The sequence below is a fragment of the Thermobia domestica genome, chromosome 10 (assembly GCF_964235325.1).
Source record: "Thermobia domestica chromosome 10, izTheDome1.hap1.1, whole genome shotgun sequence".
Classification (NCBI taxonomy): domain Eukaryota; kingdom Metazoa; phylum Arthropoda; class Insecta; order Zygentoma; family Lepismatidae; genus Thermobia; species Thermobia domestica.
Genome location: NC_137463.1, coordinates 113,144,398 through 113,168,652, shown reverse-complemented (window position 1 = coordinate 113,168,652; position 24,255 = coordinate 113,144,398). Strand labels below are relative to the sequence as shown.

General features: G+C 36.1%; 1 protein-coding gene across 2 annotated transcripts in view; it reads right to left on the bottom strand.

The window, feature by feature from the left end:
* Window positions 1-1,162: 1,162 nt before the first annotated feature.
* Window positions 1,163-24,255, bottom strand: part of LOC145662059 (uncharacterized) — a 71,333-nt gene continuing 48,240 nt past the window's right edge. For both annotated transcript variants that reach the window (XM_081727391.1, XM_081727390.1), the window contains exons 3-4: window positions 22,765-23,091; window positions 1,163-1,627 (exon numbers count right to left, since the gene is read on the bottom strand). In XM_081727391.1, the coding sequence (XP_081583517.1) occupies window positions 1,251-1,627; window positions 22,765-23,091 (704 nt within the window). In that variant the 3' untranslated portion in view covers window positions 1,163-1,250. The remainder of the gene's footprint in view (window positions 1,628-22,764; window positions 23,092-24,255) is intronic.

Here is a 24,255-nt window from a genome sequence, read left to right as displayed (position 1 = left end):
AATTGTGGTGCACAAAATATGAACAAAAGCTTTGTTTGGATCGGTTGCATGCCAACACCAGGTTAACGGACCTAAATTAGAATCTTTACTGTCATAGCTAGGAAGTTCAGGGTGTTAATCATCTTCAAGATGTTTTAATTCTCTTAGTACTATTTTTCTACGATAATTGTATTTTATTGGATTTGATGATTACAGCAAGGTTATACGAGATGTTGATATACAGCTTAACGTGGGATCCGAGAAAACATTAGCTCTTCCCGAGAATCAAACCTGGGTTTCTCATGCAAAAAGCAGCAATAATTGTAATACTGTTTCATAATATAATGGAATATTCACTATATCTTGAAAGAATGATATAACTCAAATCGCCTCAATACACATCGCAACAGTAATTTCAACGGTAAAAAGAAGTAGAACAATATTTGCTTCGGCAGATATTTAAGAACATCTTGCATTATTATTCTGTGAAAATAAATTGAAACATGTTTAAAAACGAAGTATTTTTACCAGAAGTTCAAACATTAAGTTGAAATGCCTTTGGTCTCAAACTCCTTCATATTATGAATTATAAATTTTGGTAGCATACCTGTGAAGAGCGGGGTACCTAAGACCCCAAAAATTTAAAATATTATTTATTCATTAAATGGCGCAATCAAAACTAGCCATAAAGCCAGCTCTCGACAGGGACAAATACCTATATTGAGCAAAACTTTTATACACATAAGGTCGAATGAACGAGAGGAAATCAGCCGGTAGGGGTCCTAAATATTCCAGTTATGTCTTTCAATGGGTAATAATTACTCTGTAGTATTGTCAAGCAAAACAATTTGCCACAATTTATTTCTTGCATAATCCACGTCAATGGATAATTACATCGCCGTACTCTTTTCTCTTATTTTAAAGTTAGTGAATGCCAGAGCCAGTACGGTGTTGCATATTAGACTTAATAGGGTGTACAGTGTAAACATTGTACCATAAGTTATTAGCAAAAGCAAGCATTTACATTATAACATCATCATTTTTCGTTAATAATCATATTTCAGTAGGAAGTGAAATATTCAATATTGTTCTGAACGATTTTAAAGTTAACTATTCCATTACTTGGTAGTCTTTCGGGCAATATACCAGAAAAGACGATTAAAAATATTTCTGAATCTTTACTTGAAAAGAAATAAATAACCTCGTTAGCTTCAATATTTCACTGGAATTCATTTAATTCATTTACTCTTGCAAAGAAACATACAAAAGTTTCAGTAGCGCCTTACAAAGTTGAACCTAGGAGCATGCCGATCCTTCTTCATTCTTCTGGCTGATGGTGATTTGGAACTATACTTTTTTCCTGCTTTAATGCGTGATTTGCCTTCCAATTCTGGTTCATCTTCTGGTAAAGCCGTAGTGCTAACAGTTGCATAACTGCCTGGCGTCGTAGCGTTGTCTCCTTTGAATGTAGAAGTGCTTGGTATTGTAGCGATACCTTCTGCCGCTGTAGCGTTACCTTCACTACAAAGACTAATGCAACGTCTTTCTCCGTCTTTATTGCAAAAGCAAAGATTGCATTTATCCCACTTGTATTCCTGGCATTTTAAGCAGATTTCCTGCTTACTTGTTAAGGATGGTGGATCTTCGACTGAAAGAGAATAGTACGATTGATAACACACATCATCATTCTGTAAATGTCTTAGGTATTTATTGATTAAAACTGTTAAAATAAATGAATAGCGAGTGTTATAAGCACAATTTGTATAGAATAGTTATTAACTAGGTTTTAAATTCCAAATCAAATAAGTATTGTGATAAAAACTATTATTCCGCATATATATTCTACGTATATCTATTATTGAAGCTTCTTACAATTTGCTTTGTTCTGTCTATAATGTCGTGGCATGACCACAGGAACGTAACTCCATTTTCGTAGGTTTACAGGCGAGAGAATAAAAATATTATTTTCTTAGAAAGACGTGTTTTTAATAAGATGGTAATGAGCTACATTACAACAGATGATCGACAAGGAGAACAGATGGCGTTACGTTCCATTTACACCAAGTGGGGCCTTGAAAATTATCTCCAAACATAAAGAAAACGAAAATCATATTTTTGGAGTTACATTCCTTTGATTCTCATGCGACGATATCTCTGTGAGTATCATTTTCATTTTTTTCTCATTTGTGTTAAACGTTATTTATTTACACCCTAATTCGTTCATTGTTTTTCACAATGTTATTTTTCTCTTTAGTGTTTATTGATGCATATTCCTATCGTATTTTATTTTGATTTCATGTTCACAAAAAATGTGTTATTGAAATCTCAAGTAAAGAAATGGTGTAATTTACATATTTCTCACAACTTCTAATATAAGACTTTATCTAATTAAAATTGTTCTCAATCATATGCTATTTTAAGGACGTTATACACAAACGTTGAAATTTATGTGTAAATATAGTTTTGAAATCTGATTAATAAAACACAATTAAAATTAAGTATTGTGAAATAAATTAATTATTACGGTTATTCTAAACAAAGTACCGTTTTATAAATTCGGTCACTGTAGCACTGCGGTCGGCATACCGAGCATGCGTTGTGTGACTACCTCTGGTTGCAAGCCATAGACGCGATTACGAGACCAATCGACTGTATATAAGTTTGTTTGTGACCAGTTAAAATGCCTCCGCCAATTGAGAATCCTGCTGATGGGAAATGTGTGCTGTGATTTGTTGTCTTAGTGCTAAATACGTGAAAGCGGCTGAAATGCATCATCAGATTAGTGAATGTTATGGCGAAAATATTATAAGCGATGGAATGTGATAGAAATAGGTTAGAGCTTTAGAAAAAGGAAGCACATTTATCATGATGGAAGAAATGGGAGTCCTTCTATCATCACTGAAGAGTTGGTGTAGAAAGTTGATCAAAAGTGAACGATTATAAACGCTTTATTATATTCTCTTTATCTCTTATATCTCACAATGTTTCCTTTCTCATCTAGTAATGAATTTCAGCTGCTTTCACGATTTTAGCACCAAGAAAACGAATCACAGTGTGTGTTTTACAGTCAGCGAAATTCTCAGTCGGCGGAGGCGTGTAAACAACTCACAAACAAATCTAAACACAGTTCAATTTTTCCGTAAGGCGTACATGGCTTTTCAACACACATAGGTACACAGCAAACATGCACGGGAAGCCGTTGCAGCACATGTATTCCAGAATTTTTAAATTCCGGATTACCTTCGAATTCCGGAACTATTCCGACATCAGAATTTTTTATAATTTACTTTCCGGATTACTGACCATCCATAATCAGAACCAAAAAGGGGATTGTGCTACTGCGAGAGACTACACGACTATGAGTCAGCTTTTTTCTTACTAAACGATAACGCACAACCATATGGACCCCAACAAATCTGTACACGTTCAAAACCCGTTATTATTATTATTATTATTATTATTATTATTATTATTATTATTATTATTATTATTATTATTATTATTCGCAGTAGTAGTAGCAGTGTTGATAATGTAGATAAATTTGCAACGTTTATTCTGATTTATTTTTTGGATAATATGGCACACCTCGATGAGCTTCATCCAATAATGCCACACTTCACTTCGGGAACTTATTGCTTTAAGCTCAAATTGGAGGTCAAAAGTGAAGATGTTCTCGCAGTGTATATAGTGCAAAGCTGTAGTACAGTGCTTGGCACAAAATATGTACAGACTGGACAGTCCACATTACTTGGTAAGTTAAAAAGAATTAGTTTGAAGGTGCGTGAATGAATACTCAATATATATATATATATATATATATATATATATATATATATATATATATATATATATATATATATATATATTGCTAAATGAAGAATTTCCTGATTAAGCGCTAACAGTTTTCTCGGACGCTAAACTAAAGAATACAGGGTCGAATCCAGAAGTAGTACGACTGATTTTTTCCCGCGCGCGCGAAGCAATGTAGGGAGGCTGCAAGGACGGATGTTATGGAGGGGAGCCTTGAGAACAGGTGTCGACCGGCGGTAGTCGCCTGCTTGTGTTAGTTGAGTGTGGACCACTGTGTTAGTGACCTTCTGTTGTGACGCCTCGTCGTCAGTTGCGATGGAGCAAAATTTGGAGCAGCGGTACGTCATCAAGTTTTGGGTCAAACTGGAAAAATCAGCGACCAAAACCAAGGACATGCTTACGCAGGACTACAAGGAGGATATCATGAGCCGCACAATCACCCCGTAAAAAGAAGGCCACAATGTCGAAATCAAAAGTGAAATCGATATTGATTGCATTTTTTGACCGTCGTGGCATTGTCCATAAGGAGTTTGTACCTCCTGGACAGAGTGTAAATGCAAGAATTTACGTGGAAGTGCTCACACGGCTGCGAAATCGGATCACACGTGTGCGACCAGATCTGGTGGGAAAATGGAAGCTCCACCATGTCAACGCGCCGGATTGTGAGAGATCTCCTGATCAAATTCGGCGTTTCCACGTTGCCTCATCCCCCTACAGCCCTGATGTGGCACCGCCGGACTTCTTCTTTTTCTCCCGCATCAAGAGGCAGCTCAAGGGGCATCGTTTCGATTCGGTGAAAGCGGTTCAAGCGGCGACGACGAGGGCTCTGAACGGTATCCCAGAGGACGACTTCCAGAAGGCCTTCGCGACCTGGAAGGCTCGCTACCAAAAGTATGTGAATGCCCAAGGGGCCTATTTTGAAGAGTATGAAGTCGATGTACCAAAATGTTCAATAATGTAAACAAAATCAGTCCCACTACTTCTGGATACGACTCTGTAGTGTAGCTCCTCTATGCAGCTACCACTCTCAATTAGGTTCAAAGTAGCTCAGACTTTCATTCGCTCGAGCTGGGGCTCCCTATGTTTAATTAGACTTGTGCTAGCCCGGTGTCGCACTAGTTAATCTATCCTTTCCTTTGGAATTAGGCTTGCAGTTCTCAAAGGAATTCGCAGTTGTTCCTATTCACGTTCACTAGCTACATTCGTATTCACGCTCTATCGTACTCAAGCTCTTGCTCTGTACCCAGTTGGAGGACTTACGCTCGTTTACCTCTTTCTTTTTTATATTTTTAAGAACGACAGTAACTGAAATTCTCACGGCGATGAAAGAAACCCACTCAACACATTCAATAATTAAAGTTTGCATCTTCTTTAGCATGGAAAAAAGCATTAACTATTCCTGCTACTATAAACAACTTCAACATTCTCCCCAACTTTCATTTCAAATAATTAAACTAGTAAACTAATCTAACTGGTTGAGGAAATCGTCTTACTGCAAAGTAACAAAAAAGTTCGGTTTCTGTTTAGCAGTCGGGAGCAATTATAAAAAAAGGGAAATATCGTTGATGGTACATACTTATAAGTTGCAAAGTTATCTTTTTCATTATCCAAAACTTTTGCTAATTTTCTTGTAGCTGCGCAATACTCCAGTAATAAAATTCATCGTGGATGGAATGATGGCCATGAGTGTATTCTGCAAACCTCCTTCATTTGCGAAAGATTTCTCACACCGGAAGTTTTCGAGAGAATGAAACAGGTGGTAATCTGTTGTTGTATGGTCTCATGAATATGGTGGAAAGCATAGTATATCCCAGTCAAATAACTGAAGGGTCCTCTTTGCCACATATGGCTTGGCATTGTGGTACGGGAACAGGACACTCTTGCGATTGACCAATGCTCGGTGCATTCTTTGCAACTGCTGAGAGTGGAGGTCACAAGTGATGATTTGACCAGATAGAAGAAGCTCCGAATGCATCATCTATTGGCAGTTGCATAACTAATGTCTGCTACGCTTGGGATTGCAATAGAAGAATCCTCAGCAGTAAGCAAGCGATCAAAGATGGTTATGTTCAGCTGCTGAGTGAGCACAGACAAACTGGCTGTCACTCGTTGTTCCGTTTTGGCTGCCGACAATGCCGAGAACAAAACAGGTTCAGTCTGACGGTTTTAGCGGAAACATAAGCCTTTCTGCAAGTTCATCACACTTTAAACCACTGTCCTCCTTCAGGGACTCGTCATCCAATAATGTGGTCGTGCACTGCGATTTATATCCTAAAGGTTCACATCTCTCGAACGGAATTTTTGAAAGCAATGCTTGGCGGAGCGTTCGTTCATGGCATTCTCCTCAAATGCATGACATATACAGTGATTTGATGGGCAGATCGGGTATATTACGAGACAGGCCCACGTGAAAATAATACTAAAAACATGTGAAGAAGCTGTTTCAATACCTTCATTTCTCATCGACATCGGCTTTGACTACAGTGTGCCCAACGTGCCTGTATTATTTAAGGTTCGGTGGTCAGACTAATTCCCGAGAGCTTTGTAGGCACATGAGTTATTTCGTTTCCTCTCTGTGAGCGCATGATTTCCGCGACATCAAAAACGGCAACATCTTTTTCTGTTGTACTCTACACCGTCTGGGGTGACAGCTGTTACATTTACATGAAACTGATTTAAGTGGGTAATGAACATTTTTATATTTGATCTTCTATTTAACCTTGAAGTGGTAACTTATAGACTCAGAGCATGATGACGATGGCTACAGATTATCGTGGCATGCCACTTTAAACGAAAACGATTCTAAAAGGTACAAGTTAACGTTTTATAATATATATTATATTTCTAAATAAATAATAATAAAGTATAATTTTACTTGCACATTTAAATAAATATGTCAAATTCAAAAATGCTTCACTGTTCCTTCTGAAACTATTTTTTTGAGGCATACTACACTCTTATTTTCCTGATATTATCATCATTATTTGTGAAAAGATTTATAAATAGATGCACCATAAGGGAGGGCAAAGTGCAGGACATTGGCACCAACAAGTCCAACGACACACTCTAAACGTAAATTAATTATTAAACTAACAGTGGAGGGAAAATCTTTAAGAACTATAGAAAAAGTAAAGGGGAGAACACATTCAAGCATCCTACCAGCTGTCAGCATATTTAAGTACGAGGACAGGATAAGAAATATAGTTGGTCGACCAAGAAAACGTATATTGAGTAAAAAAAAACGAACGAAGAATCATTTTAAAAATTAAAAAAAAATCCTTGTCAGAGTGGACCCAAACTGTCAACAGAAACGGCATCATCCATTGGGAGACTCCATTCTACAGAAAGAGTCAGAAGAACTATAAGAAAAGCTAGATTCAATGGCCGAGTTGCTAGGAAGAAGCCCTATATTAACCAGACAAATCAGCGCAAAAGGCTTGAATTTTCTCTGGAACAAAAGCAATGCTTCGAAGACTTTTGGAATAGCGTAATATGTAGTGACGAGAGCAAATGTAACCTGCTTGGATCCGATGGACACAGAATTATTTGCGAAAAACTACTGCAGAATTATTTGAGAAGAGACACCCTAGGCCAACAGTAAAACATAGAGGACCATCAGTCATGGTTTGGAGCTGCACGGCAGCTTCTGGCGTAGGAAAGCTGTACTTTATTGATTGAACAATCGACACATTTGCATATCTCAACATATTAAAGACAAACTTGAAGTCTAGTGTAGAAAATTTAGGATTTGGACAGTTCTACAAATTTCAGCAGGACAATTACCCCAAGCATGCCGCTTACATTATGCGCTCATGGCTACTGTACAACACACCAAAGGCTCTTGGAATCCCTCCTAAATCACCAGATCTCAATCCCATAGAAAATATAGTAGGAATTAGAGAAGAATATGCAACAGCACCAACCGAATAACCTGACAGAACTGAAGACGTTTTTCAAGGAAAAGTGGCTCAAGATTACACCTAGTGTTACAAATAAGTTGGTACAATCAATGCCAAACACCATCCGAGGTGATAAGAAGAAAAAGTTTGCAAGTCGCTACTTTCCAAATTTGTAAATGGACAATGTGTAAGAATAATTTTGAGACCCTTACTTTTGTGTACAAAAGCGCTTTGTTTCTACGTTCAATGTCTGATTTTATGTAAAAGAATGAACAGTTTCTTGTAATGTAAGCTATGTAAAAGAGGTTGTTTCTATTCATTTGTCTCACAGCGCCAAGCGTACGATCAATTTTGCGAGCCACTGCATGCGTGAAAACTGATATTCCTTAAAAAACGATTATTTTTGCCAAAATCACCCGCCAACCTATTGCAGGTGGTCAGTACAAAGAATAATTATATCTATTCACCATCATAATACGGTGAAATTGGAAGGCTTACGTGGAGCGCAGGAATTGCTTATAATAAGCAGTCGAGAACGAAGGGCGGGTATGGCCAATTATTCGCTTGAAATAGACACACCAACATGCTCTTGCTCAACACTGTAATGAGCAGTACAATTGTCCTTGCTGTATTATCTGTTAGGAAAGTAAATGTACACCAATTTTTCGAGTCTGGCATTCCTGCGCTCCATCCGTGGAGAGTATGAGAATTAAATCAATCAAATGTTTACTAAGGAGCAAAAAGAAAAGTTTAATCTGAATAAGACATTGCAGAGGGGCACAAGCTGTGGATACGAATAGGGCATAGTGTAAATAAAGGACGACACGGAAAAGAGAGCCAGAAAGAGTTGTTAAACTTAGAAAAAAGAGTAAAAATTGTCGAAGTGAGAACATAAAACACAAATATAACAAATACGCCGACAACTAAGCGTTCACCACGCCATGACCTTGGTGTAGTGGTTAAGGTACTTGCTTACAAATGCAAAGATCGCCAGTTCGAATCCTTAGGAAGGACCTTTTTAAAAATGTTTGTTAATAATACATACAGCTCATGAGAGATGGTAAAAGAGGTCGTATTTAGTTTTTCGTAGCAATTATTATTGGTAATGTTTAGTACTGATAATACCCTTGCGTATTGCTTTTATTCTTTTCTTCATTTCGAAAGAAAAGAATATCCGAACAAACGCCACAGAAATTCCTCTTATTTTGAATGTAAACGCCATTTGCAATTAGTCAAGAATAAAAATTAAACTTTCCGAAGTAGCTGCAAAAATAAAAAAAAAATACATGGAAATGGACTATACTCATGGTTACTAAAAATACAATTTCTACATGCCTTACACCTCCCGACCACGTTTCTACGTTAGCAAGTAAGAGGCTTGTGTTTAGGTTAGGCTCGTCAATACGTTTTACAAAGGGGCCCGGTTTAGCTCTGACGCATCACAGGTGCGAGTAGGGAGCAAAACACTTTTTCTCTCCCTCTGTGTGTCTATTTATCTATCTATCTGTATATATATATAACGCTATTTGTGAATGCCATATCCCCCCTAATTTTCAGCGGATTGAAACGAAACTTGGCCCAAACATTAATTGTTGAAATATCTTGATGAGTTGGTTAACCAGAATAATCAGATGAAAATGTTCAAAATGGCGGCCCTTCAAACTCTTAAAAAGTTCCAAGGGAACCAAATTTCGCCCATATATAGGTATTAAGAAAGTTTGAATAACTTATCCTCTTTTACTGAAAAATTTGTGTGCAGAGACTTATTGAAATATTGGGCCCGATTAATCGCCTAAAGAAAGTTCACGCCCTTTCGCTACGGTCAGGCTTTTTTTTTGCAGGAGGACGGTTATTTTAGTATCGGAACAAGACGATTGTTAGTGATGATATGAAATTACACATTCAAAGTAAAGTAACTTGTGAAACGTGTTATTTGAAAGAATAATATAATAAATGTGTTTTCCTCTAACAGAGAACTGTAATCATGTATTTCGAGTTCGAGAGCGTGAATGGCGAGGAGTGATATTTGATTTGCTTTTTAGTAACACATTCCAATGCAAATAAAGGTAAGCAACATTAGTAGTAAGTAAACTAATAATACTAGTAATAATAATAATAATAATAATAAAATAATAATAATAAAAATAATAATAGGTGCTGTTTGTGGCAAGAGAATATCTTCCTCAATTCTTCTTCAAACGTAATGATTGTAACGCCATATCTCCCTTACAAACAAAATATTAGCAATTAGTGATCAGAGAACGGGAAATTGTAGAGTGATGGGAGCAAAGTTGGACAGTATGCACTCATAGTACTCAGAAAAATAAGCGATTTCAATGCTAAATGAACGAAGAGTCATTGTCATGGGTAGTCATGGGGCCACATCAGAGCCCTCTTTAGGCAAAATATCGATAACTTATATCGAGAGAACATGAGCTGATAGTGGGATAGGACCAACGTTGGACACCGTGGACCCATAAGGCGCATCGAAAAAATTAGGGGGGCGGACGCCAGCCAGCCTTACTTATTTCCACATAATAATATAAAATTATATTGTCAGTGTTTCAGTAACTTACTTATTGGTAATTTTACTTACTTCACTCGTTTAACTTGCTTTTTCTAATAACTTATAACGACAGGGACACGAACACAGAAACATTGAGGACAGTTAAAAAACATTAATGCTCTCTCGCCGGGAATCGAACCCGGAACACCCTACACCAAACGCGCACGTGTTAGACACTAGACCAGCGGGCAGGGCACCGCTCACTCTCTGTGTCATTCGGGATTACGACCACTGTATTGAAAGCTATCACTTCTGTAGGTTGTATACTATGATCACATTTTCCTTCTTTGCTGGAAGAGTTAATGCTACATTCTATGTAATATATGATTTATTTAGACCTACATGCTCTCCATATAATGTAATAAAAGGGTCATGCTGGGAATAAGAAAAAGAACATTCCTTGGACAAAACGGAAACTATTGGCATTAGAAATATTTATCTACGAGGCATGCGCAGTAGTATATTTCACAATAGTTACTGTTTAGTTCAGTAAACGAAGAAAGGGGTATAGAAAGGCAAATATGTCGCGTCAACGAGATCGACCAGAGTTGACAGAGGCGGAAGCAGGTGTGTAGTAATACAACCACTTGGTTAAATTGATAATTGGTTCTTTATTCTGTAGTAGATCGTATCACAACTTTACGGGAGAGCAGAGAAAGACTTACTAACGCTATCATATAGTAAGCTTTAGTAACACGATCATATAGACACAAATGGATGGAACTGTGAGTACTACAACTTGGATTTAACGAAAGCCGTTTAGATATTCAGTGGTTTGCAGGGTTGTATAAGAAACAAAAAGATAAGACACAATACAATTCTTCATACCTCAGCTTCTAGTAGCTAGATACGTGCAATTTCTGGTTAGATACTGAAACTGCTGTCGGAATTTAACACATGACGTATTACAGGATAGGAAATACTTTGCATTACTTTTTTGCTTGTAGACAGCTACTAGCTTAGTGTTCTGAAAGTTGTGTATAAACTAGGAATAGCCAATTCCGGAATTATTACTTTTCGTACTCCCGAAGGTAAAACCGGACAAATTCCGGAATTAGGAAAATTACTTTTTTGGAATAATTCCGTAATTCGGAAAAATCCGGAATTTACAAATTTCTGATTTCGTTAACAATTCGGAATTCGGTAAAATCCGGATTTTTTCGAAATCCGGAGCTTTTCTCAATTCCGGAATTTGGTAAATTCCGGATTCTTTCCGGGTTCCGAAATTCTTCTGAATTAGGGAGTTTACTTGCCCCTTCGGAACTCTAACCCAGAACGTGACCGATATCCCTGCCTCCTGAAGACTTCTCGACGACCGAGATCGACAGTCAATTAGCTTTTACTATTCAGATACAAACCATATATCTCTTAAAGATTACACGGTGTTGAAATAAGAATAATAATAATAATAATAAAATTTTAAACTTGCCCTGAAATTTGGCAAAACATACTTAAAAGTAGAGATTTCGGGGAAAGGGTTCCGTACTTTCAAGACTCACCTCTGCAACTACCAACATTTTAAACTAGAACGTTCCATTGAAGTTTCATGTAGGAAGTATTCTACTATATGTTTTAAGGAAAATAACTGTAATAAATATAACTGAATATCACGTAACAGTAAGGCATATAATAAACTAATATTTAGGATATGCAGAGATAAATATAAAAGCTTTGCTACAAAATACCTACACAGAGCAATGAGCTCAGAAATACAATGTAACGAAATAGCGTATGAGATTCAGTCTATAGAGCAATTGTTAGTTAAAGAATGCACATATACTATTTCGAGAATCGATACAAACCGGGAAATGTTTACAATACTTTTCGTCTCGTTTTGATTCTCATCTCCAAAGAGAGACGAAAATTTTGAGTTAGCCTTGACCCGTCTCGAATGTAAAATGTTAATTCTCATGTTATTTTATTTGTTTTAGAAACGAGATGAGAATCTCCACTTCTCGTGAGCAACATTAAACCAAACCGAAATATTCTTTCCAAATGTCATGTTTCTGCTTGTAATGATATGACCTGAGCAATAATTAGCTGCTAGCTTTTAATCTTCTACGAGATAATAATAATTATTATTATTCCTGAAGATTTGATAGTTCAAGTATTGAAACATCCGAGTATTCAAATATCTGAACATAATAAAACGTATGTTATCGCTGATCAATCGCCATCAAATATCCTAAAGTAAAAAAATAAAGAATAATTGCAACGTGCATTCGCACAAGCACCTTGACCACTGAACCGCGATCGCTACGCGGTAAACGATTCGTCTTTAGTCTGGTTACGTTAGGTTTCTTTGTTTCCGCTTGCAAACTTGTATGTTATATTTCTTCGATTCCAAAAGTATTTCGTATTTCTTTTATGATGTCGGCAAAGTTTAAATTAATAACTTGAGTTTTTCTTAACCCGTTGGTTCACAAGTTTTTTTTACTCCACACCAAACTACAAATATGACAGATTGAATTCTCATACTCCCCATTTCTTTCAAAGTAATCGCCATACCTGATCAAAGATTTATTTCCGCCACGATTCATATTAACCAAAATAAATTCATTTTTCGGAGGCGGAAGTTTCAGTTTCAGGATTTCGGAAAATTATGGAATTCAGTTAAACTCCCTAATTCAGAAGAATTCCGGAACTCGGAAAGAATACGGAATTTAGGAAATTCCGGAATTGAGAGAAACTCCGGATTTCGAAAAAATCCGGATTTTTCCGAATTCCGGAATGTTAACGAAATCAGAAATTTTTAAATTCCGCATTTTTCCGTATTCCGGAATTATTCCAAAATGGGAATTTTCCGAATTCCGGAATTTGTCAGCTTTTACTTTCGGGAGTACGAAAAGTAATAATTCCGGAATTGGCTATCCCCAGTTTATACACAACCTTTCAGAACACTAAGCAAACAAGTAATGCAAAGCATTTTGTATCCTGTAATACGTCATGTATTAAATTCCGACAGCAGTTTCAGTATCTAACCAGAAATTGCACGTATCTAGCTACTAGAAGCTGGGGTATGAAGAATTGTATTGTGTCTTATCTTTTTGTGTCTTATACAACCCTGCAAACCACTGAATATCTAAACGGATTTCGTTAAATCAAAGTTGTAGTACTCACAGTTCCATCCATTTGTGTCTATATGATCGTGTTACTAAAGCTTACTATATGATAGCGTTAGTAAGTCTTTCTCTGCTCTCCCGTAAAGTTGTGATACGATCTACTACAGAATAAAAAACCAATTATCAATTTAACCAAGTTGTTGTATTACTACACATCTGCTTCCGCCTCTGTCAACTCTGGACGATCTCGGTGACGCGACGTATTTGCTTTTTTGTACCCCTTTCTTCGTTTACTGCACTAAACTGTAACTATTGTGAAATATATTACTGCGCATGCCTCGTAGATAAATATTTCTGATGCCAATAGTTTCCATTTTGTCCAAGGAATGTTCTTTTTCTTATTCCCAGCATGACCCTTTTATTACATTTTATGAAGAGCATATATGTGTAAATAAATCATGTATTACATGTAATGTATCTTTAACTCTTCCAGCAAAGAAGGAACATGTGATCATAGTATACAACCTACAGAAGTGATAGCTGGCAATACAGTGGTCATAATCCCGAATGACACAGAGAGTGAGCGGTGCCCCACCCCCCGCTGGTCTAGTGTCTAGCACGTGCGCCTTTGGTGTAGGGTGTCCCGGGTTCCATTCCCGGCGGGAGAGCATCAATATTTTTTAGCTGTCCTTGTTTTTTTCTGTGTTCGTGTCCCTGTCGTTATAAGTTATTAGAAAAAGCAAGTTAAACGATTGAAGCAAGTAAAATTAGCAATAAGTAAATAACTGAAACACGTTCGGTGAGTCAGTTAAAAAAAGTGGACAAAGCATTGGCTTTTCGCTCAGTCCATGAAAGTTCCAATCTGTCTCGGCTTGATTTTTTATCAATTTGAGAGAAAGTATAGTATCTTTTCGCTACAGGTAGTCACTCTTTTCGTATTTTTCGCTGTCGTTCACAGTTATAGTAACTGACTATTCTTATTGTTTCTACGAATGATGGATCTTCTCTTTGGCTTCATGTCAAACATGCACACGAAATGAAAAGACGCTGTCGATAATTATAATAATAATAATATGAAATATTACTAGCTAACTCGTGTGTGTATTTCGACAATATAATTTTATATTATTATGTGGAAATAAGTAAGGCTGGCAGGCGCCCCTCCTAATTTTTTCCATGCACCTTATGGGTCCAAGGTGTCCAACGTTGGTCCCATCCTACTATCACCTCCTGTTCTCTCGATATAAGTTATCGACATTTTGCCTAAAGAGGGCTCTGATGTGGCCCCATGACTACCCATGACAATGACTCTTCGTTCATTTTGCATTGAAATCGCTTATTTTTCAGAGTACTATGAGTGCATACTGTCCAACTTTGCTCCCATCACTCTACAATTTCCCGTTCTATAAGCCTTGGGCTCGCTGTAAGCTATTGGTTAAAATTGTAGCTAATTAAAAATCGTAATTGTTTACGTTTAACTTCTTCACTTCAATTTTCAAGCCTTCAAACTTGGATTACACAAATACTAATGTTCGATTCTAAATATAGTTAATGGTAGTGTTCTTCATGTGTTTAACATAGGAAAGTACTTGTGTATTATATGAGTAATTAAAATTTTATTTAAATTTAAGATGCCCTTGCTTCAATAACTGGGTAGTATTATTAGTAATGACATGAAATGCGAACGTGAAATAAAAGCAAGGATAGGAATGGCGAAAGAAGCCTTTAAAAGAAAGAAAAGTCTGTTTTGCGGGACCTTAAACAAAGAGTTCAGAAAAGAACTCATAAAATGCTTCGTGTGGAGTGTTGTACTGTATGGGGCGGAAACGTGGACATTACGTAAAGGTGACGAAAATCGACTGGAAGCCTTCAAAGTGTTGGTGTGGAGAAGAATGGAAAGAATTAGTTGGGTCGAGCGGAAAACGAATGAGAGAGTGTTAGAAATGGTGGGTGAGAAAAGAACACTTTTAGATATTATTAGGAAGAGGAAGAGAAACTGGTTGGGACATTGCCTAAGAAGAGATTGTATCATGAGGGACGTCCTAGAGGGTATGGTGGAGGGAAAGAGAGGGAGGGGGCGAAGGAGACTACAATTAATGGATGATATTAAAACAGAAAGATCATACGCGAAGACGAAAAGGTTAGCGGAGGACCGTGGAGCATGGAAGCTTCTTAGCTGCGGCAAGTGACCTGGCAATAAAGGCAGAATACCTATGATGATGATGATGATGATGCTTCAATAATAATTATCAAAAATGTTCAGGTTTTCAACATCACTATCGATATCAAAAATAAAAAGAAAGTTTAAGTAGCAATAAATAGTAAAAATATACTGCTTTAGAAGTAGATAAATACTAATGCTTACATCTAAATATGGTTATTGCCTTATGCTATTTTGAAGTATATCAAGTATAACAATGCAGTATTATTTGGTTTGAATTTGCATTTAGGTCGCATTCAGCAGTGAGACTATACGAGATGTGGACCCACAGCTAACCGTGAGATCCGAACCACATGAGCTACTGCTGGAAATAAAACTCGAGTCTCGCCGTTGTACGCTACCGACATAGCCACGAAGGGCCTCTGTCAATGCAGTATTTAAGCCCCGTGAAGTTAGCGAACAAACGTTTAAAAAATCGATATGTTTTAGAGTTCTGAATATCACTCAAAAAGTTCTAGAGTTCCTGCTAGCTTAGACCAATAGTTCTGGGTAAAGAAAGATTTTATAGCGATATTAAAGTTTCGGTGCTAACTTCACGAGAAACCGAAAATCTTAAAGTGTATATATTTTTTTAGAGTTCTGAGTACCACTTGAAGACTTCTAAAGTTTCTCATGGAAATTTAGAAGAGTTCTCGCAAAATAAGGAAGTAAACGGGAAATAAATGTTTCCTCATTATCTACTAACCACCCATGCAATCGGTACAAATCATTAACAAATATATAGTACGTGCCTAATAAAACTCAACCAATGTTACCCAGAACAGTATAAAAATCGACAACTGCTACTCAAAACTCTAATCAAAACTTTATTTCATTACGAAATTAAAGAGTTCTATCATATTGTTCACTGTCGGTTCGCCAATAGCCCATAAATTGTTGATTTAAATTTTTTATAAATAAATATTCAATCATTCTGTGAAAAGAACTTGAAAGAACTTGACAAGTGTTATTAAGAATTCTCATCAAAACTCTATTTCATTACGAAATAAAAAAAAGTTCTATCACCTTGTGCACAGCCGGCTTGCGAGCGGCCCATAAATTATTGATTTAAATTGTTTTAAATAAAAATCTAACCACTCTACGAACATAACTTTAAAGAACTTGACGAGTGCTACTTAGAACTCTCATCAGAACTCTATTTCAGGCGAAATAAAGGAGTTCTATCACCTGGTTCACAGTCGGTTCGCGATTGTCTCATAAATTGTACATTTAAATTGTTACAAATAAATATTTAACCATTCTGAATTGTTAAAGTGTTATAAATAAAGATTCAAACATTCTACGAACAGACATTATAGAACTTGACGAGTGCTACTCAGCATTCTCATCGGAAATCTATTTCATTACGGAATAAAACAATTCTATAACCTTGTTCAATGTCGTTTCGCAAATGGTCCTTTAATTGTTATTTTAAATTGTTACAAATGAACATTTAACCATTATACCAACTTAAATTAACAATTTATGGGCCAATCGCGAACCGACTGTGAACAAGGTGATTGAACTATTTTATTTCACAATGAAATAGAGTTATGATAAGAGTTTTGAGTAGCACTCGTAAAGTTCTACAAAATTCTATTCGTAGAATTGTTATATCTTTATTCATAACAATTTAAATTAACAATTTATGGAAATTTGTGAACCGACTGCGAACAAATTGAGAGAACTATTTAATTTCGCAACGAAATGGAGTTCAGAGTAGCACTCGCCAAGTTGCATAAAGTTCTGTTCGTAGAATGGTTATATCTTTATCTATAACAACTTAATTAACAATTTACGGGCCAATTGCAAACCGACGGTGAACAAGGCGATACAACTATTTTATTTCGCAATAAAAAAGAGTTCTGATGAGAGTTTTGAGTAGCACTCGTCAAGTTCTATGATGTTCTGTTCCTAGGATAGTTAAATCGTTACTTATGACAATTAAAAACAATTTATGGGCCACTCGCGAACAAACTGTGAACAAGGTGATAGAACTCTTTTATTTCACAATGAAATATAGTTCTGGTGAGAGTTCTAGGTAACACTCATCATATGTTCTTTAAAGTTCTGGTCCTGGAATCAATAAATCGTCATTTATAACAATTTAAATCAACAATTTATGGGCTATTCGTAACCGACTGTGAACAATGTGATAGAACTCTTTTATTCCGTGATGAAATAGAGTTCTGATGAGAGTTGTTAATAGCACTCCTCAAGTTCTTTAAAGTTCTGTTCGTAGAATGGTTATATTTTTATTTATAACAATTTAAGTCAATAATTTATGGGTAATTCGCGAACCGACTCTGAACAATGTGATGGAGCTCTTTTATTTCGTAATGAAATAGAGTTGTGATGAGAGTTCTTGTTATCACTCTTCAAGTTGTATAAAGTTCTGTTCGAAAAATCATTAAATCGTCATTTATAATATTTTAAATCAACAATTTATGAGCCGCTCGCAAAACCGACTGTGTACAAGGTGATAGAACTCTTTTATTTCGTAATAAAATAGAGTTCTGATGAGAGTTGTTAATATCACTCCTCAAGTTCTTTAAAGTTCTGTTCGTAGGATGGTTATATTTTTATTTATAACAATTTAAGTCAATAATTTATGGGTAATTCGCGAACCGACTGTGAACAATGTGATGGAATTCTTTTATTCCGTAATGAAATAGAATTCTAGGTAACACTCGTCAAGTTCTTTAAAGTTCTGTTCGTGTAATGGTTAAATCTTTATCTGTTACAATCTAAATTAACAATTTATTGGCCGATTGTAAACCGACTGTGAACGAGGTGATAGAGCTCTTTTATTTCGCAACGAAATAGAGTAATGACGAGAGTTCAGTGTAGCACTCGTCAAGTTCTATAGAGTTCTGTTCGTAGAATGGATAAATCTTTATTTGTAACAATTTAAATTAACAATTAATGGGCCAGTCCGGAACCTACTCTGAACAAGATGATAGAACTGTTTTACTTTGCAAAGAAATAGAGTTCTGGTGAGAGATGTGACTTGCACTGTCAAGTTCTACAAAAGTCTGTTCGTAGAATTGTTAAATCTTTATTTATAACAATTTAAATTAACAGTTTATGAAAATTTGTGAATTGAAGTGAGAGAACTATTTAATTTCGCAATTAAATCGAGTTCAGGGTAGCACTCGCCAAGTTGTATAAAGTTCTGTTCGTAGAATGGTTATATCTTTATCTATAACAACTTAATTAACAATTTACGGGCCAATTGCGAACCGACGGTGAACAAGGTGATACAACTATTTTATTCCGCAATGAAAAAGAGTTCTGATGAGAGTTTTGAGTAGCACTCGTCAAGTTCTATGATGTTCTGTTCCTAGGATAGTTAAATCGTTACTTATGACAATTTAAAACAATTTATGGGCCACTCGCGAACAAACTGTGAACAAGGTGATAGAACTCTTTTATTTCACAATGAAATATAGTTCTGATGAGAGTTCTAGGTAACACTCATCATATGTTCTTTGAAGTTCTGTTCCTGGAATCATTAAATCGTCATTTATAACAATTTAAATCAACAATTTATGGGCTATTCGTAACCGACTGTGAACAATGTGATAGAACTCTTTTATTTCGTGATGAAATAGAGTTCTGATGAGAGTTGTTAATAGCACTCCTCAAGTTCTTTAAAGTTCCGTTCGTAGAATGGTTAGATTTTTATTTAAAACAATTTAAATCAACAACTTATGGGCCGTTTGCAAGCCGACTGTGAACAAGGTGATAGAACTCTTCTATTTCGTAATGAAATAGAGTTTTGATCAGAAGTTTTAATAATATTCGTTAAATTCTTTCAAGTTCTGTTCGGAGAATGGTTAAATATTTATTTATAACAATTTAAATAAGCAATTTATGCGCTATTCGCGAACCGTCTGTGAACAAGATGATAAACTCTTTTATTTCGTAATGAAATAGAGTTCTGATGAGAGTTTTGAGTAGCAGTTGTCGATTTCTATACTGTTTTGGGTAACATTTGTTGATTTTTATTAGGCACGTACTATATATTTGTTAATGATTTGCACCGATTGCATGTGTGGTTAGTAGATTATGAGGAAACATTTATTTACCGTTTACACCCTTATTTTGCGAGAACCCTTCTAAATTTTCATGAAGAACTTTAGAACTCTTCGAGTGGTACTCAGAACTCTAACAAAATATACACACTTTAACCCTGTCAGAGAGGACGTCGACTTTTGTCGACAGAAACAAAGTTTCCTTAACATGCTAATGTCGACTATAGTCGACGTGTTAAAATTTGTTTGTCCGTATCTTGGCTTTGTCGAGAGTAGTCGCCAAAGTTGTACCGTTCATTTTTTTGTGTTCTATTGTTTTCGATAAACAATAGAAATCACACAGAAAACCTTTGGCGACTACAATCGACAAAACCAAGATACAGACAAATTTTAACACGTCGACTATAATCGACATTCGCAGGTTAGGGAAATTTTTTTCCGTCGCCTTCCACAGTGAAAGGGTTAAGATTTTCGGTTTTTCGTGAAGTTAGCACCGAAACTTTAATATCGCTATAAAATCTTTCTTTACCCAGAACTATTGGTCTAAGCTAGCAGGAACTCTAGAACTCTTTAAGTGCTGCTCAGAACTCTAAAAATATATAGATTTTTTTAAACTTTTGATCGCTAACTTCACGGGGGTCAGTTTTTAAGTTGAAATTAAAGCGTCACAAAAGTTTTAGGTGTGCAGACTGCACAACTTGCCTGCACACAAGTACCATCTGTTGGTGTCAGACAAGGAAGCTGAGCACATATCTGAGCGGCACCTGTTAAGTATTAGGAATTAACGTTACTCACAGACTGACAAGGGATCATTCAGATTTGGTGAATTCAATTGCTGAAAACGATTGCTAGCACTGGATTCAGCACTAAAAGTAACAGAGAAAAAGAGAGCGTGTAGTGTCAGACCGTATGTAGGGTGGGAGGTAAATGATGACAAAGTGTGAAATAGAACGAAGAAAATGTCTAGAAATATCATGTTAATTTTGAAACGAGTAGAGAGATTGAAGCCAAATGTTGAATATGAGGAATGTATGTAGAGTTCCTCTGAATAGGTGTAATGTAAACAGTGTTTTTACTGTCAATTGTATGTAACTGGTTATAAGAAGTTTCACCAGTGTTACAACCTGCACATTTTGGTGGAGGGGTCATTAATGTACCAAAAACCTCAATGCGACAGGTGTTTCTGCAAGATAACACACCAGCATTCATCTAGTGGAACTACTTCTCATTCCGGTACACGTTGCAAACTTCTGTCTGAAGTTCCGGGAATCGATTCTATCTCTTTCTAGCCCTCGTGCATACAACGTGCTCATGGAGCGTACTACAGGGTCTCTAATTCCTTATTCACGTCACCTTAACGACAGTATTGATACATTGCTATAGCTTGGAACGTTTCCTGTTACAGAGGTCTCCAATTGTATTGACCACTATTGATTTCAATAGAAGGTGTACGTGAAGAGCTATATGTCACATGACCCTTTTCCAGTATATTCTTCTTGTGCTAAGTCAACCTCGCGGCTTTTCAGATGTCCCCCATGATTCAGTGGAGCTCTACATGAATTTCTTATATCCAACATATGCCTTCAATCCCTGTATTCGTTTCACAATTAACATGACATTTCTAGACATTTTTTACGTTCTATCTTTGCACTTTGCCCTCACTTATCTCCCACCCTGTACACAGTCTGCCAGTACACACCCTTTTTTTCTGTTTCTTTTGGCGCTGAATCCAGTGCTAGCAATCATTTTTAGCAATTGAATTCACCAAATCAAAATAGTCCCTTGTGAGATATTTTCCTTTTATAATGATATGTTTCTTAATTTTTCTGTCAGGTGAATACACAAAATGACGAAATGATTAAGGAAAAATAGTTCACTAAAATAAATTGCAAAAAAATGGAAGTAATAAATAGAAGTTACTAGATGAGATTGAGATAGGTAAGAAATAAAGAGGAGGACAATTTTGTTTCTTGAAACATTTAGTCGATACTTCTCTTATTTCACCACCGTTCATTGGAGGAATTCTTGTGTTAAATATAAATTAAACATCTTTAAATTTTAATGTAAAACAGAAGAAAGATATTAACGAAATCTTTACACATGAACAGTAACGATACTTATTCAGTAGAAAACTTAGTTACCGGGTTCAAAATGAGCGACAGCTACTTTAATGGCTAACGTTTATACGCCGAAGCCGAATTACGACCAACAAATGAACAAGGGTCAAGTAACGATCCACATAAGCTAACTACATATACTTTAAAATAGAATTTGATAAATTTATTGCTAATTCCCACTTTAACTGTTCAGCTTGTTACAGACGTCTTTCATACTGCTGTTAGTAGGAAAATCAGACCGTTGAAGTAATGTAAATTTTGAGCTAATAACAAGGAGCAGTCAAACATATGCTGAAATATGACAATTTATTTTCCATAATTTAACGTTATTTATAATACATTCCTTATTGTGAATGTAGTAGTAAAGACACTTCTATCACCTATTCGAATATTTCGCGACGATTTATCTACAAAAACATCTTTAATTTTTTTCCATATTTATTCATTACTGCATTTATCCAAATTACAAGGACACAAATTTACATACGTATTTTAAACACATCAACGTTACTTAGAATAACATTTTATGACATCCGTGTTACTAATCCGCGCTTTCTTTGCTTAAGGAAATTTAAGAGGTTTTGGACTATTCGGAAAGCTAACCGTACCGAGATGCACTTAAAGCGATTTCAGTAGTATCTAGCTATCAGAATGTTGAGCAAATATAGTAATGCGTTATTCGTATGTTATATTTTTGAGTAGCGTCCAAGTATACTTGAGTACGATTCCCTATTGATAAACATGGGAATTTGAACCCATTAACATTTCATCTTGAACTGTAAGACCACGTCTCATATAGTAGATGTGCTGAGAAGTAACAATAAATAAACAGACCAAACTCTTTACAACATTTTTAATGACCTTTTTTAATTTCATGGTACTTCACTACATTTTCAGAACGAAAACATTTTAACTTATCAATGTCTGTCGAATATATTAATTGCATGGGGAAAATGTAAACTAATAATATAATATATGATATAAAGAAATTCATGATAATAATTTAATATAAATACTTCAAACTTCAACGTTTACAAGTTAATCCAAATCTTTAATAAGAAGAACAAATATTGTATAAAAATAAATTGTCTTACCAACATTTCCTGTTTTTGGGTCAGGACAACTAGCTGAAGACTTATAACATTGACTTTCGTGCGACTTCGTGCAATAACAATGTAGACATTCCTTCTCTTTCCATGCAAGTCCAGGGGCAATGCATTCGAATTGAACTGGTCGACTTTCTCGACAAGGACTTTTTTCTTCCTGAGAAAGTGGTTGTACAGTAGACTCAACATCCTCCTCTTCATCTTTATTTGGATTAAGAATTTTATCTTTGTCATCCTTATTGAAGGGTTCATAAAGAACCTCAGTTTTGTGCTTCTTAGAATACAATGACTTGTGAGAATTCCTATAGCGGCAATCTAGAGGACAAAGAAACCGAAGTGAACTATTTTCAACTTGAATAAATTAACAAATATTGTAACTTTGTAGAGAGCATTTACGTTAAACCCCAGATAAGGCTATTAGTAGTAGTTTGAAATTAGAATATAATAGTTCTATTTTGTATATTAAGGTTAAGAACTTCTTGCTATATAAAATATACATTTATGTGAAGAATTTGTTACGTAAAGATATACGTTGCAATGGTCGAGAAAAGAAACATAATATTAGCTCGTGTTCTTAGCTCGCTTGGTTCCTAGCTTCGTCCTTATAATCCGAATTTGTTGGTTCAGTAGAAGCTGAGATTATTGTGGTGTATTACAAATACTTTAAGCAATAAATATATTTGCCACCATCCAACATTTGCTTTATTTCTGGACTTATCAAACATATGGTATTAAAACCAAAAAAAATCCAATTGTTAAGTCATATGGTACGTGGAACAACAGTTTACATGCAAACCCAACCACATGAGCTCGTAACGGGGTTTGGACTCAAAAGCAGAGCCGTAGCTAGAGATTTCGGCGCCCGGGGCGAAGTAGAATTTGGCGCCCCTTTACACTCACCTTACCAAGCTTTTTTATTTTACATGTAAGAGAAGCAGCTTTTGTTGTTATGCTAAATTTTTATCAATCTTCATGGACAAACCATTGCAACAGTCAAAAGCTATCATTATGTAACCTTTTAGAAATAAGAGCTGCTTTCAAGATGCTTATTTTGTACTTTCTGTTTAACTTGACAAAACTACTTTTGGTTGTATACACATCCATTTGCAGAACAGTTATGGAAAGAACATGGACCCAATTCTCCTACGCCAGGGAAACCGTGTTAGATATTTAGTTGGTGGACGCGGGTGGTGGCATTGGAAATATCCAGTATCCCTTAGCATAGCAGCAATGACAGAAGTCGAGCCCAGGCTCGGAGGCCTCAGAAATGGCCAGGTTTTGGGCTCGGATTTCTTCTATTCGACTATTAAACATAGAGTTCTTGGACGCGGGTGTTGGCGTTGGAAAGATCTTGGTCCCCTTAGCACATCGGTTATGTCAGAAATGGAATCAGGCACTCAAGGCCCCAGAAATGGGGTCCTGAAGCTTTTGCCTTGGACTCTTTCTATTCACCTATTAAACATGAAGTTATTGGACGAA